This window comes from Heloderma suspectum, chromosome 3 (genome assembly GCF_057233095.1).
Source record: "Heloderma suspectum isolate Gila_16-S chromosome 3, 16-S_ref, whole genome shotgun sequence".
In the NCBI taxonomy this organism is placed as follows: domain Eukaryota; kingdom Metazoa; phylum Chordata; class Lepidosauria; order Squamata; family Helodermatidae; genus Heloderma; species Heloderma suspectum.
Window position 1 is genome coordinate 111,040,759 of NC_139460.1, and position 16,779 is coordinate 111,057,537.

Genomic DNA, 16,779 nt, shown 5'->3' on the forward strand with positions numbered 1-16,779 from the left:
ATCCATTTGCCTTGGGGCTGCTGCTCTGGCAAAGAGAGGCAAGTCTCTCTTCCCCACACCTAGCACTGTTGCTGCCCTGGCAGGTAGCCAAGAGCAGAAGGAAGTATAGCGTTCCCAGTACTCTTTATAGGGATTGGAGTCAAGCAGGAGGAGTACACTGGGAGTGGGGAGGGTTGTAATGTTTACCTTGTTGTATCTGAAGCAAACCTTATGAGCCACCAGATTTCATAACCCAATTCAAATTATGCATTTGGGCAGCATCTCTAATCATAATAATGCAAGAACCAACAACTTAGGCACCGATCCTATGTGTGTTTAGACAGAAAAAAATCCTACAATTCCCAGCATAGCCCAGCCAGCTATGGGCATGCTAGGAGTTGTAGGAGTCTTTTTCTGTCTAAACTTGCTTAGGATTGTACTCTAACTTGGTTAAGTAGTGGCCTGGGCAGTCAAGTAGTTTGGTAATGTGAAAATCAACTGCAGGCTTCCTCATCTCCTGAACAAATGAGCCACTGTGAGCATTTGGAGAGGTAGAATAGAAGGAAGAAGGGTGATTGGAAAGTCTGCACTCCAAAGTCCAAACCCAGCTCCTTTACACTTATGCCAAATTCTTTTTCAGCCACCCCTTGTTATTCATAAGACTGCTGGAGACTCTTGTTCACATGTACAGCAGGGTATGTGGCAAAATCAGTACCTTCTCAGAAAGCACATGAGATAAGATGGTTTGAAATCTCCTTCACATCAAAGTCCTCCTGCATATGCAAAGCTGCTGCCTCAGATTGAAGGTTGAAACTGAACATCTCTCTGCCAAGCCACACTGTTTTAGAAAGCAGTTTTGATGTTGTTAAAGGAGATCAAGCTATCCCTCATAGGACAGAAATAGACTTCCAGAGTAAAACACTGAGGACAACAAAATATGCAAACATATTCAGAGGGACTGCAGTGTTTTGTAATGAAGCAGTCATCCATTTTATTTAATTAACTCAATGTATGTTTGGATATTTCCTTTCTAATCACATGAAGCACTTGCAAGCTTGCCATATGAGCAATGTTTGCCCTGTATAAAGTAATCTGAGGGACTGCCTTCTCCAGTACAAGTTCTCCCACACTCTGAGGTAATCATCAGAGGTCTTTTTACCTGCCTGCCACCAAGAGTGCATAGGCTGGTGAGTGGAAGGGAGAGAGCCTTCTCAGTGGTGGCCCCACATCTCTGTAATCAGCTTCCATCAGTTTGTCAGGCCTCCTCTTTGCAGGTGTTCAAGAAGTCTTTGAAGACCCGCTTGTTTTCACTGGCCTTTTCATAATCTGCGTGCTGCAGATTTTATTGGTGTTAATGGGTTTTTAGAATATTTTATTGAATGCTTATTTATTGCTTTTCTATTTGGCATATTTATATATTTTAATCTTACGTGCCACCTTGAGAGGGGCTACCTTTAAAGGCAGCCTAAAAGATAATTTCAAATAAAAAATAAAGATTTGCCATTTTTAACCATCTTTGGACCAACCACCAACATTTTCAACCACCAACACTGCTACTTCCCCTACTCATTATTTTCCCCAATGCTTCTCTTTTTACTTCACCATCTGAAGCTCAGCTGATATTTCTCTTCATTAGATTGGATCCAAAAGCGTGAAGGCATCTTTCTTTGAATAGATTTGTGGAATTGGTTGTAAAAGCATCTATTGCTGGCTTTTAAACAATCAGCTTTTTGGATGTTTAGTAAAGTGGCATCACACAAATAGTGATAGCTCTTTCTAAGCAAAGCAGATACTTATCATTTAGGAAAAAATCTGTGACCTCTATACTAACCAGCTTGAGAGAGATTTCCTATATTTAGACATATCTGTATACTATTCAAATATAGACTCATCTGTATACTATTCAAAGCAACTATTCAAATTTGATTCCTGAAGAGGGCATTTCATTTTATTTATTGCACTTCTTTAGCATTCAAAGTGCCTCACATGCATTTTATCTAAGTAATCCTTATAAAAACCTTGCAAAGGTATACCAGTATAATTGTCCCCATGTTGTAGAACAGGAGTGGAGGTTTCCTAAGGCTACCAAGTGAGGGTGGCTTGCCTAAGACCAGCTGGTAGATTTCATAGCTCAGGTGAGATATGAACTGAGGATTTGCTGGCTCCAACTCTTGGCCACTACGCAGCAAAGGTATCTCAAAGACCAGTATGGTGCACTGAGTAAGTTCAGAAGATATTTCATTTCCGTTGCCTATCTTAGAAGTGTTAGTGTTGTGTCTCATAGGAGAAGGCATGCTGTTTTCTATTGCATAAGCTTGTTTTATCTGCAACCATTGTATCCATTGGTGGCTTTGTAGCAAGCTCTTCTGCTCAGGAAAGTTGGGGCACTCCGTTTTTACCTGTCCCCCCACCCACACACATCTATTGCAGTCCTCTGTCTGCATTATAACCCATTCTGTTCTGAAGGGTCCCCCTCAGGAGCAGCTTTTCAGGTGGGGGGCCAGGAGACTTAATTGAGGGATTGGTGAAAGTAGAGTACTCAACTTGTGCAAGTGGGAGTGTTGTCACTCTTATGCTATGTGGTGACAAATCTAACATTGAAAGTCATTTAGCTAAAGTAGGAAGTGCAACCCCATTAGCTCTGAACACATACTTTTGCATTTTTTATTAAGGATCTTCGCCATTACCAGTTATACTGACCAAGTGATGTTGTCCTCATAACTTGCTCTTATACTTAAATAATGTTGTCTTTGTTTTTCTTTTCTCCTCTGCTTAGGTTGCTTTGAATGTTGCATTAAGTGCCTGGGAGGAGTTCCATATGCTTCACTTGTGGCAACTATTCTCTGCTTCTCTGGGGTAGCATTGTTCTGTGGCTGCGGTCATGTGGCTCTTGCTGGGACCATATCTATCCTCGAACAGAGTTTTTCCACAAATGTCACTGACCATGCTTTGTTATCTGAAGTGTAAGTATGAAACCACTACCCTTAGTTTTCGAAAGCTCTGCAGTGAAGCATCCTCATCATTTTTAAATTACAATGGTTAGAGCAAATTCTGCATGCAGGGAGATAAGAGTTGCTAGCGGGGAAAAAAAGAGAGGTGAATTTGGAGATTCCAACTCAAGCAAAACATCTTTAGGAATATCTAGGGAAGCTTAACAAATGATTGGTTAAGTTTGTTGGGATGGAGGTGGGAATAGGGTTGTACACGTCTACCAAAAGTTTGCTGTTATTAGGGATTCAGCCAATACTTTTACCTCAAATGTCTTGTGTAATTCAACAGAGAAAAGAAAACCAAGACCAGCAATAAATGTCTAAGGATACATAGTTACTCAGCTGCGTGGCAACTGAAGGCAAAAAGTAGTTGCTGCCAAGAGATTGCAGGCCACTAAAAATTTACTGGAGAGGCATACAGGAAAGAAATACAGTTAAATCTAAGGATAAAATCTTCTTCTTATCATTATTATTATTATTATTATTAACCATTTGCAATTTGAAGCAATCACGAAACATGTAATAGAACTACATGGAGGATGCATAATGGGACATGAACCCAATATTCTGCCTTGTAACAAACCATATTTAAAGCAGGATAGCCAATGTCTGGGATGTGCTAGTTCTCCTAGGCAGTATCTTCTATTGCTGAACTGTTCTTTAGAGTTGTTATATTTTCCCCTTAATGATTAAACCTCCAATCAATATTATGTAATCTTAAGTACACTGCTTCTTCTGTGTTTTGATATGGACAATGTTTGCATTTCTTCTTCCTCATTATATGCTTTTAAATATTAGAAAACTATTAATGGCCTTCTCTTCTAGATTTCTATATGCTAGTTCTACATACTTCCTTCAGCATTTTCCTCAAGTGTTCTTGCCTCTCAAGTGTTCAAGCCTTCTGAATGTTCTGTATTCCTTCCAACATGCTTCTTATATTGTAGTGCATAAAACTGAAGTTTTCCAAATGAATACCGTTTACATTAGAGCTGTGCACAAATAGCCTCTCAGAATTCTCCACCCTATTTGTGGGCAGAGAAACAATTTCACCGAATTTCTCCTAGGGGAGGAGAAATTCTCCAACGATTTCTCACAGATAGGGCTCACTATTGGCAGGGGTTGTAGCACAGCTACTTTATTGTTTCCTAAGGGTTTTTGGTTTATTGCACTGCTTCTATAGGTGGCAACAGCATCAACTGTGTTGAGGCTTCCACTTTTCTGAGGCAGAATTTTGCATTTCTTTTGGAAGTATTTTTGAGCTTACCTGATCAGTGCGAGGTGGCCGAGGGTGCTGTGTGTGTTTTTTCTCTCTTTTACACATCTTTCCAGTGCTCTGCAGCCTCCCAGGTCACCTGCATGTCCTGAACAGGAAAAGCCCCATGGGCGGAATTGCCTCATGATGTCTTCCTCATGATGGCTTTAACTGAAGTGCAGGAAGCCAAGGAGGCTACAGGCTGCCACACAGATTACTGTACAGTGACAGGACACTCATGCACACTCCTCAGCCACCTCATAAGTTAGGTAAGCCCAAGAACCCTAAACCCAACCCATGAGAATTTCTCCAAGATTTCTCCTCCTCTGAATTTCTTTTCAAAAGCAATTTATTTTCTATCAAATTGAATGAGAATGGTCGAAAAAACTGTGGGAGAAATTTAGGGCACAGCACTAGTTTACATACCTCTAAAAGTGCAAATGAATGTATTTAACATATCGGTGTAAATGACTTTGAACAATTGATTTAGTGAAGAAAGTAAAAAAATCTATTTTAAAGGGTTGTTGTGAGAATGGGGGAGGGGGTGATATCCTATCTTTTCCTTAGAGGAAAGATAGGATAAAGAATAGTGCACTGTGGGTCGGGAGAGATTAAATGTTGCAGTACAATTCAAGGTCTTGGTGATGTCATTTAAAGCCCTAAGCGGCTTGGGTCCTTGATATTTGAGGGAGCACCTCTCCCTATATATGCCTGCCCGAGAACTGAAATCTGTTGAAGGTCCCTCCTCTGCATCCCACCAGTATGAGACATACACTGTGGTGGGACGTGGGAGAGGGCCTTCTCTGCTGTGGCACCCCAGTTGTGGAGTGCCCTCCCCTTGGAGGCCCGATTGGCACAGACATTGGTCTCATTTTGGCCCCAAGTAAAAACATGGCTTTTTACCAAAGGCTTTGAGGGCTAAATGCATTCCCTAGCACATTGTTTTTACTGTTTTATTGTTTTAGATTTTAACTGGTTTTAGCTTGTTTAATAGTTTAATATGTTTTTAGGTGTTTAAATTATTTTTTGTTTTATACTGTTTAAATTGATTTTATCTGTATGCTGCCCTGAGATCTTAATCATATAGGGCGGGATGGAAATGTTTTAAATAAATGAATGAATGAATGAATGAATGAATAAATAAAATGGAAAAATGAAAGTTGCTCCCAAATTTTGGTTGAAATTTATTTTGGGGAAAAGTTGTCTGGATCCCCATTTCATCCAGGTACGTCTTCAACAGAGCTAGATGTGTCATGGTATTGACTAAGGATAAGGAAGTAATATATTTCACTGATTCTTTGAGGAATTTACTTGTGTCCATTCAGCTATAAAGCAAGCTGCATCTTGTTAGAAAAACAGTCTTTTCCCTGATGAGACAGACAATGTGTGTGTGTATGGGGGTGGGGGAGTAGCCTCTTGTTTGTAGATATCATAGGAGACTGTTGATCCTGATCTCCATCAATGTAGCAGAACTCATCTTGGCCTTTTTGCACAGAAGCCTTATCCCCCAACTCCTCTTCCAAGCTGCCTTGAACACCATTTTCTTGCTGGAAAGGCAGGGCATAGATTAAATAAATAAATAAGATTGTTCCAGCACCAAGAAAAACAAACAGAGAATAAAACTTCCTACCCAGCAGAAGGGTGTTCTAGTTCCTGCTGGATCACAATAAGATGTTTGTAGCAGTAATTCTGCTGAAGTCTGGAATTACAACAGATTCTGTCAGGAAATAAGGTGCAAAAGGATGGCGTGGCCTATATGTAGAAAAGGCAACTTGTGTTTACTTATGTATGTGCAAAATGAGACTTGCTAATTAGTGCTTCAGTAACAAAACTAGTTATATCAAAGTTGGAGGAACTCGGGTTTTGAACAGGCACATGCTAGCACAAAGTAGGAAACATTACATGCTCATTAAAATATGTATAGAAAGTAAGACCATACTGCAGCATTGCTGAAGTCAAATTAGTGTTTAGACCTTATCAGATCCTTGGTTGTGTGACAATTGGGAACTCCATATAAGCCTTCAGTCAAGGGTTTTGCTAGTTAGTCCAAATGGTATGTTAAATTCAGCTTCTCATCCCAATCCCCCTGGTTCTTGGCTATCATCAGATCACAATGACATCAGAAGTCACAGCTGATGAAATTCACTGTCTATCCAGCTCATTAGAGAAGGGCAATCCTCTCAGGGCCTACAGAGAGCCAGTGTGCTGTAGTGGCTAGTGTTGGATTGGAACTCAAGAGACTTGGGTTCTAGTCCCCACTTGGCCATGGGTTACTGGGTTACTTTGGGCTAGTCACTGACTCTCAGCCTAACCTACCTCACAGGGTTGTTGTGAGGACAAAACAGAGAGGACAATGACTACAGAAGCCACCTTGGGTTCCTTGCAAGTGGAAAAAAGGTGGGAAATAAATGTAGTAGTATAAGGGAGGGAGGGAGGGAGGGAGGGAAGGAAGGAAGGAAGGAAGGAAGGAAGATCAGAATGTTTGCTGGGAAATGAAGCCACAGGGTTGCTTGGGGGGGGGGTGCACACACGCGCGCCAAGAAACCCTGTGCCTTCAGTTCCCAGCAAGTGTTCTACCAGCATTATTTCCTGAGAAAATTGGAATGTTCACACCAGGTTGGTATCAGGAGCTTTACCACTACAACTGCAATGCAAAACAGACTTCACCAAATCCAGAGCACACAACCAGAATGAGATTGTGGGCCAAGGCACATTGGCTCTTTGATAAAACTACACATTAGTGTATTGCCACCTCATCTGTGGCGTTCCTGCTAAGGTGCTGCTCACTCTGTCCTCTTGCTATTAGTTCAGCTCTCTGTATGATTATGAAAGAGATTGTATCTTAACAAGGCAAAGTCTGACTGCCCTTCTTGTTTCCTTCTCAGAATAAAACTAATGCAGTATGTGATCTATGGAATTGCATCATTTTTTTTCTTGTATGGAATTATCCTTTTGGCGGAGGGCTTTTATACAACAAGTGCTGTGAAGGAGCTGCATGGTGAATTCAAGACAACAATCTGCGGTCGTTGCATTAGTGGAATGGTGAGTGTGATGCAGCAGTATGGATTACATTCCTTCTAGTAAAAGCTAGCAGACCTCTCCTATGTTTATGCATTCACCAAACAACAGATTTAATTTAGAAGGTAATACAAAACTTTTCCATTGTGAGATAGCATTTTGCAGTTATTGCAGACCTTTTTCTAGTAGTTGGGTTCATCATAAACCATCCTGCCCCACCATTTGGATATGCTCAAATATTAGCCTTGTCTGGTGTACAGTGCCAGTACATGATAATCTAGTTCAAGAAGCTGGGTTTTATATGGATTCTGCCATAAATAAAGGGTTAAAAGTTGGTTCTTAGTTTCAGGTGTTATGCTCTAGGTTTGCAGTGCACTCTTCAGTGAAACTCCTGAAATCACAAGTAAATGGGTTCAATTCAGTCACTTTGAATATATTGGTATGCATATCCATCATTTTGGTAATAATTGAGCACTTTGTTCTACACTTGGGATGAGAGCTATGTAACTTACATTTTGATCAGTTAATACTTCCTAATACAACCATGCAAAACTGCTATCAATCATTTCATGATCACTTCAGCCAGTTTTCAACAATAGTTGCCAAGCTCTGGAAGCAAGCTCCTTTCTGGTTGATTTATTACCACATTAAGGTTATTATTTAAACAGACAGCATCATTATACAGCAACACACAGGCAAATATTTCTACTTTCCCCAGACCCCAAATCCTGCAGCTTTTCCTGCACTGTCTCATTTTATCCCCACCCCCAATTCTGCTTGTCCTTCATGCTTCTCTAAGCACTGCAGTCTGCTCCATTGATACACCATCTGCCACAGCTCAGTTGTTGCTCTCTTACCTCCATCCCCAGACCTTGGGTCCGGGGATTCTATAGCCCCTGGATACACTACTTGCTCCCTTGAGTGGTTTTCCTTGTCATCTAACTGGGGAGATAAAGTGAATGTCACCACAGCGCAATAATGAAATAAGAAAAGAATGAGTCCCTTCTTCGCTTCTTCTATCCGCTCATCATTGCTTCTTCCTAGGCAAGGAAGCAGTTGATCATCTTAGGCTTCTCTCTCTGACCACTTACTTCCTGTGGTCTTCCCCTGAAGCTGTCGTTTGACCTGGGAGGGAAACTGTGAAGGGTTAATCCCCTCCCCCACAATGCCATGGTTCCAACCTGCAGTGTCTTCCCTCCCAGTCCCTCAGATACTATTTCTAAAAACAGACATACGCAAATACAAATATGTTTAGTTTGACTCTTGTTGTTGTTCAGTCGTTCAGTCGTGTCCGACTCTTCATGACCCCATGGACCATAGCACGCCAGGCCTTCCTATCCTCCGCTCTCTCCCGGAGCGTGCTCAAGTTTATACTTTGACTCTTAGACTTACCCAGATAGCTTCCTTCAAAATGTATTTTGCTGCAAACTTATTCCGCAGAAAATTAAAAACATACCTTGCTTATTTTCAATCACTGCAATAACTACAACAGTCTATTAGTTGTGATAGTACCACGTAATATTTGGAATACCTAGACTTTTCCCTCCCTAGTTTAGCAACATGAGTCAGACCAATGGCCCATCTAGTTCAATATTATCTACTCCAGGGATGGGAAACTTGTGGCTCTCCAGATGTTTTGGCCTAGATAACTCCCATCAGTCCTAGGCAGCATAGCCGGTGGTGAGTGATGATGGGAGTTGTAAGCCAAAACATCTGTAGGGTGAACAGTTGCCCACCCATGGTCTACACTAACCAGCAGTGGTTCTCCAATTTCAGATGGGAGTTCTTCCTAGCCCTATCAGGAGATGCCAGGGATTGAGCCTGGGACCCTTTACATGGAAACATGTGCTCAACCACTGAGCTATGCCCTTTCCCTCCATGATCTCATGTGGCTTTGATATTAACTGTAGGTTTTTTTATTTCAAATGAGGTCAAGCAGAAATTTGCCATTCAAATAGTGCCTTGTAGGATGTATATATGAGGACATTTTGTTAAACTTCTCCCCAAAAGTATTCTTCCAAGGAATTATAACTTTTAAGTAAGCCATAACTGTAAATCATCACAGATTTTATTTAATAGAGGGACATTATTTTTTAATGATCATCGTCATCGAGGAATAGATATATTGCCTTTTTTTGTTCATTGTTACTTCTATAGCCAGTGAAAGTTTTTGGCCTGTCACTGTGTCAATGTAATTAAGTTAATCAGCCGAGTCTAAATGTGATTTACAAATAGTTATGGCAGTAAAAGGTGAGCAAAGCTGTGTGTAGGTTTCATCTGTTCATACCAGCTCTCAGTGCATTGTATGATACGTACCCAGGAGATTTCCTTTCCTATAAACTTTATCCCATACTTGGGGGATAGATATGCCCTTTGCCTACCTATTTTCACTTCCTTAAGATGAAATCTGTGGTGCTGCAGCTATTTAAAATCTACCTCTTTAGTGACTATGTAAAGTAGTTACAATTTTAACCTTCTTGAAGAGCTCATTGTGTATAGTGTATGCTTCCTTGTAGCTAATCCTTCAGGACATTTTGTTGACTTTCAAGCTGAAACCAGACAGAGTCTCCTTAATAAATTCTCCAACAGTGGTTGATAAATACTCTTTAGAAAATCAGGTGTTTTACTTAGGTGAGCAAAAATTTAAAATGGAGTGCCACACATTTATTGTCACAACTGTGCCTAGGGAAGGTATTTATGGAATGAAAATCCAGACTGCACATGAAATGCGCCAGTGTGGTGTAGTGGTAAGAGTGTTGGACTGGGAGCCGGGAGAACCGGGTTCTAGTCCCCACTCGGCCATGGAAACTCACTGGGTGACTTTGGGCCAGTCACAGACTCTCAGCCCAACCTACCTCACAGGGCTGTTGTTGTGAGGTTAAAATGGAGAGGAGGAGGATAATGTAAGCCGCCTTGGGTTCCTTGCAAGAGGAAAAAAGGTGGGATAGAAATGCAATAAATAAATAAATAAATAAATAAAATGTGGGGACTGTGCTACTTCTTGGGTTTTAAATTCTAGAATTGCATGTATGTTTACTATTAAGGAAGTAACATTTGACTTCCTGAAGGAATGATGGAAAAATAGGAGCTCTCTGTGAAATATGTGCCTGTCTACTCTTCACAGTTTGTTTTCCTCACCTATGTCCTTGGGGTAGCTTGGCTTGGCGTCTTTGGCTTCTCTGCAGTGCCGGTCTTTATGTTCTATAACATATGGTCAACTTGTGAAGTTATCAGATCACTTCCAGCAAACATGACAGCTTCAGCAGACCAGATCTGTGTGGATATCAGGCAATACGGTACTTATTTTAATCCTGATTAAATGCTTTATCCTCTTTCCTTGGCCTATATTCAGGAGGGTAATCTTAGCTTTATGAGATGAACCAAGTGTGGAGTCTCTGAACAGGTCATTACTTTTTCAATTAATGCAGATTACACTGACCTCTTTCCAGATGCATCCAGTTTAACTGTATTTGGCAAGTCATTTATCTAAAGTGATTTTGTGGCTGCTATCTGCATTATGATATCATGCTTAATAATAAAACAATCAGCAATATAAACTGCATAGGCAAGCCTGACTCCATCACCAAATAGCTAGAAAACACATCAAGCTCTTCTGAATTAAAACATTTTGCTATATATCAGCATATTCTTACTGTTTCTATAATAATGTGAATTATATATGTGGCTGTACAAACCAGTTTCCTTTAGACTTTCATTTTATAATAGATATACTTATTAATGGACAGTAAAGGCAGAGTTAAAACATTGTGGGGGGTTGTGTAGGAAAGGTCTAGACTTTTGCACTCGAAAAAATCCCAGAATTTGAGATCACATATTAGACACACTATGCAGATCTTCATATAATTAGTGGTTAGTGTGAAAATCTGTATTTTTTTTAAAATCAGAGACTGAGATTAGATGTGGAAGAAACAGCGGGGGGCGTGATCACATCCAAGGCAGATGTAGGGGTGGGGGATTGAACAGTTCAATCTGTTGAACAATTTGCCTTTTTACCTTGGCAATCATATTAAAAAAAGAGAGAAATGTGCACACCAGTTTTGGATGGGGAAGGGTAAAGATGGGAAATGAGATTTCCCCACAATAGAGTAATTTTTGAGAAATGACTAGTCTTTGTGGATTCACAAGTGCACAGTCATTTCACAAGAAATAGATCAGCTGTATGAGGTCTTGGACTCTTTGGTGAGTACAGGCTATAAAAGCTAGTCCAGCTGGATAGTCTACAAGTGTTGTAGACAAGGGTGAAGACAAGCCATACACAAAAATGACAATATAAATGAACAAATGAGATCTGCAAAAAATGTTGCATTGTGTAGTGCTCCTGTTCACTGTTCTAGTGAGTCAGCCATGCCCTCCTCCAGGATACTCCATTTCATTCCCCTGGGAAATAATAAAAATAGAAAAAGCAGTGACTCTAGAAACTGAAAATATCATTTGATATCTAAAGTTTGATTTATATTGGTTGTGCACTTTATGAATCTTAACTTTCAACTGAATGAAAGAAACGGATAATGTTGTGTGTTTGCAAGAACGAATGGGCACCTGGTTTCTCAGAAGTGATGGAATTCATAGTACACCAGCAAACGTCTAATAAGTAAAACATATCAGAATAAGTATTTGATTTGTCATGTGCACAAAACTACAGTTGTAGACTCCTTCTAACAGCTATGTTTGAAGATTCTGACTGAGAAAAATCTTACACTGAAATACACTGAGCAGCACTGATGTCACAACGTGCTGTATTTAGGAATGAAGGGAAAATTTGGGCCTGAAGGAAGATGAGGAATGGAGACAGAGGAGCTTGGGAAAGAGGGCCATGGAGGAAGAGGATGCAAGATGAGAGGATATGTCTGACTGGGGTTATTGTAATTGGCCACAATTGCAACCTCAGCTCTCTGTCATAAGGCAAATCCTGACAAGTTTCAAGCACTTTTTACAGCAATATTGGTAATAAGCACAGCATCTGACAGTGTCCGTAGTGACTAAAACAACCATTTGTTGGCCATATGGAAATCTAGATCTGAGAACATCTCTTGGCAAGGAAAATCTATCCTGGATGTAGGAAGAGAACACACTTAAAATTATTTTGTACTTGCTAATGCCAACTCCAGATTGAACTGGTCAATGTGTGGGTGCATGATAAAGGAACACAATTTGCATGTAGGTGGGGAAGGGAAACGGATTTTAGGAAGGGAGGATGATGTCAACTAAGAGAATTAATGATGTTTTCTTTGGTATTTTAAATTCAGGAATCATCCCTTGGAATGCTGTACCTGGCAAGGCTTGTGGTTCAGCCTTAGCGGATATGTGCAGCACACCTGAGGTAAAGGAGGCTATTATCTCCAGATTATAATCTCCAGGCATTCTTTGATACCTTGACAACTGGAACATAAAAACTCCATGGTCTGCTAGAATGGAATTTTTTTCTATGCCCTACATAAATTAAGATTGTTACTCAGCCAGAATGAATGACACAATGTTCTGAAGACATCTGCTTGCACCACTTGTTGCTAGGCTAAGCCAGTTGAGAGAGAACAGAGTTTTCCTTATATAGGTGAAATATATAGTAGAGCAGGAGTGTGGACTCCTTCACTGCTGAAAGCTGTATCAAGTTTGCATAAAATGCAGCCTATAGGATATGTAGTGTTACTGGGAACATCAGTTCTGAAGATGATTCAGAAATCAACAGTTAATGAAGGCACCACACTTGCTTTCAATAAAGGCAGAAACAAAAATGGTGCTCTCAAAAGATGCTGTGGGCTTCTCTACACCAGGGTTTTATCTCGCAGCTTTACCGGAGCTTCTGCTTCTGGATTCTTTGCGGTATTAAGATCAGCTCCTTTACACAGGCTGACACATGGTGTTTTTCAAGGGTTTCCTTTCTCTGCAAGTTCTGTATGTTTCATTTTACAGCCACAAGATGGTGCCATGATATAGCACAATTACGGAAGTCCGCAAAGCCATTAAAGCACTTCATCGCACTTCTAGAGAAAATGCCGTACTTTCCCTATCTTAAAAAAGCCAGGATGAAGGTCCTAAGGCATGGGAGAGGCCCTGGAGGTTGACAACGTCATGTAAAGGACTCGCAAATGTCCAGGAGTGACCAGTCACGAGTGCATGATAAAAGCCTCATGTAGAGAAGCTGTGTCTCATTTTTACGTTAGAAGTTCATGTTGACTGGGTTGTTTTGGACCACAGGATTGCTCTCTTATCAATTTGTTTAGCTGTGATCTGCACTCATACAGCTGTCGGTCATAAAAGCACTTATTCTAGGCAAATTGGGCATGTTTGTCTTGCTCTACTGCCTTCCAGGTGCACTTCATTGTATTGACTGACTGATTGTTAGTCACCCCACAACCAGAGTTACCTGGGTGACAATATAACACTTTAAAAACAAAATCCATATCATATCAAGAACCAATGAAGCACAGACTAGAAGCAGACAGAGTAAACTTATTACCAGCCACAATCAAATAACCTAGTCACTGAGAAATTAAACAATCTTGTAAGGGCTAAAAACACATCCCAACCATCATAAAAAGCAAAAGTTAAAACGGGTGGGGAACCTCTGACCCACAGAGGGTTGGGCTCCCTCTATGGCCCCACCCCTCCCCTTTGCAAGCCCTGCCCTCTGGCCTAGAGGCTACTGGGGGTTGGTGGGGGGGAGGTGGGAAATGGAATCCTCTTCTTGTCTCCAATCTGTGATCAGAGAGAAGGGTGTTTTCCTCAGAGAGGGGTGCAGGAAGTACTGTACACTAAGCTGGTGCTTACTGGAGCTCCTGTAAACAGCGGCTGAGACCCTTCCCTCCACACGCTGCTTGCTGCCCCAACTGGGACAGGACACAAAGGAGGTATATGACTCAGCCAGCGCTTGGAGGAAATACACCTCCAAGCACCAGCTAAGTCCCTTTCTCTGTGCAGAGAGGCATGGAACTCGATACATCTCTCTACACAGAGAAAGGGAAAATGGGCAGGGCAGGACCAGTTAATGTCAGAGACACCTTGATGACTTTTAGCCTGCCAGACCAAAAAAAGTGCCCCACCTTAAAGATGTTAAGATGATGATTTACAAAGCCTAGGAGAATAAAAGTCTTCACCTGATGCCAAACACACACACCCTGTACATGTAGGTGCCAAGCAGGTATCTGGGGAAAGCATCCTATAGCCAACCCTCCATACATCAGATTGAGGAGGCATTTGGAGAAGGGCCTCCATTGATGATCTTTGGACTCAGGTAAGTACATATGTGAGGATCCCCTGGATAGTTTTAGATCCCAAGCCAATGCAGGACATTAGGACAAGATCAGCACTTTGAGTTGGGCCCAGAAACAGGTCAGGCACCAATGAAAGCAGAAAAACTTGGGGCAGTTTGTAATACCAGATCCCATTTTAAAACTTTTGCTGCTACGTTCTGCAACAGTTGACGTTTCCGGACCATCTTCAAAGGTATCTCATTACACATTACAGTAATTTAGGTGGGAGGTTATCATAGAATGAGAGCAAGGACCAAGTTATTCACATCCAGATAGCATCATAACTGGGATAGCAGTCTAAGCTGCTAAAAGGCACTCTGTACCATAGGACCCACTTGCACCTCTAGTGATGAAGATGGATCCAAGTGCAACCCCAAACTATGAACTTGATTCTGTAAAGGGAATGCAAACCTTCCAGAGCAGCGTTAACACTATTCAGCTGGATCGAAGCCTCTGTCTTGTCTAGCTTGAACATCAGTTTGTTATTCAGTCCATTACCATAGCCATACATACTGAAGATATGGGACAGATGTGCACATGATTTTTAATGCACATTTTTCTCCCATAGTTTGGGAAGTATCCCCCAGTTGCAACAGTAGTACAGAAGGATGCTAAGAAATGTTGAGGGCTTATGCAGATATAACTGCTGTTCTGGTGGCCAAAATGCTTTCAGAGATGCTGCACAGCTTCTCTGAATAACTACTGAATAACTGTGTACTGGTTCACACAATTGCAGTCCTGCAGAGAGAAAAATTAGTATGAGTAATGCTACATTAAGGGGACCAGCGGTCACAGACTGTGGCTTCACTCCCCACTGTAGGCACAATCACAGAAATGGGTGCAAGCTCCTTGGGCTGTATCCAGATTTAGACATGTGCAACTAGGCTGGTGGAAGCCGACTTCTCTGCCCCTACTCCCCATGGCAGCCCTCCCAGGCCCTTGAAAGTGCTACAACAGGTCTTGGAACCCTGCTGAAAGGAGTGAGCTGTAGTACAGTGGGGGAGGGAGATCCTTGAAAATCAGGTAGAGGCATCTTCTAGGAACTAAACTATGGAATTTGCTACCACAGGACATAGTGATGGCCACCAATTTGGATGGCTTTAAAAGGGGGTTAGATAAATTCCTGGAGGAAAAGGCTTTCAATGGCTACTAATCCTGATGGCTATGTGCTATCTCCAGTATCAGAGGCAGTGAGCCTATGGCCACCAGTTGCTGGGGAACATGGGTGGGAGGGTGCTGTTGTGGTCATGCCCTGCTTGTGGGTTCCCGGTCGACAGCTGGTTGGCCACTGTGTGAACAGAATGCTGGACTAAATGGACCCCTGGTCCATCTGATCCATCAGGGCTCTTCTTCTGTTCTTATGAGTGGAGCCCTTCTGTCCATAGAAGGCAGATCCTGGATCAAATGCCCTGTATACGTAGCCTGGCTGTCACTAGGGCTTTTTCATGCTGTCATGTAGTGTCCCCCAGTTGGGTCCACAATTAGGTGAAGGAATCTGGCAGTGCAGCTGTTCAGGTTGCAGTACCATAGGTTGGGCTGGCACAGCCATCACTGTATTTGATGATGCAGTAGCTCATGGAATCAGATGTTCCTCCTTCCAAGCAGCCTCTCAAGAACTGTATGAAGGTTTGGTAATGTGCCACAGAATCCCTGAAATGATTATTTTTCACTTTATTGTAGTTCTATTTGTCTTACCACCTGTTCATTGTGGCCTGTGCTGGAGCTGGTGCCACTGTCATAGCATTGGTAAGTACCATAATTCACTCTCTCTTCTAAAATAACATATTCCCATTTCAGATGTAACTTTCAAATATTGTTTAATTTAAAGTAATAATTTTTGTGTTTGTTGGCACCTGGCTGTAGTTTTCTCAGGATATTCCAAATAGCAGGCAAGTTCTTACATTTCCCAATAAAGCTTTGCACCAAAGCAAGCTTTGTAATAGTTTTTGCTGTTTTATTTAACTTCATCCTGCTGCATGGCCAACATCTGGTATTTCGTGATAGAAATATTTTGGCATTTGTCTGTAGAATTTCCCAGTGTCAGGGCACATCAGAATTTCCCCATCGTTGGAAACCATTAATTAAATACTCTTGTCTTTACCTTTTTAAAATCTTTTCAGGAGTATGAAAATGTACATCTTTTGTCTGGATGTAAGCAGCTGTGCTGAAGCATGTTAAATTAGCTTATTTAAACTGGCCTTACTGGAAATAGAGGGATTAACAGTTAAGAAATTGTTGCAGCAACTAGCTTTTAATCTTATGTCAACCA

General features: G+C 41.4%; 1 protein-coding gene across 6 annotated transcripts in view; it reads left to right on the top strand.

Moving 5' to 3' along the window:
• Positions 1-16,779, top strand: part of GPM6B (glycoprotein M6B) — a 154,755-nt gene that overhangs the window by 134,546 nt on the left and 3,430 nt on the right. For all 6 annotated transcript variants that reach the window (XM_084844174.1, XM_084844176.1, XM_084844178.1 and 3 more), the window contains 5 exons: positions 2,756-2,942; positions 7,107-7,263; positions 10,364-10,535; positions 12,507-12,580; positions 16,191-16,256. In XM_084844174.1, the coding sequence (XP_084700300.1) occupies positions 2,756-2,942; positions 7,107-7,263; positions 10,364-10,535; positions 12,507-12,580; positions 16,191-16,256 (656 nt within the window). The remainder of the gene's footprint in view (positions 1-2,755; positions 2,943-7,106; positions 7,264-10,363; positions 10,536-12,506; positions 12,581-16,190; positions 16,257-16,779) is intronic.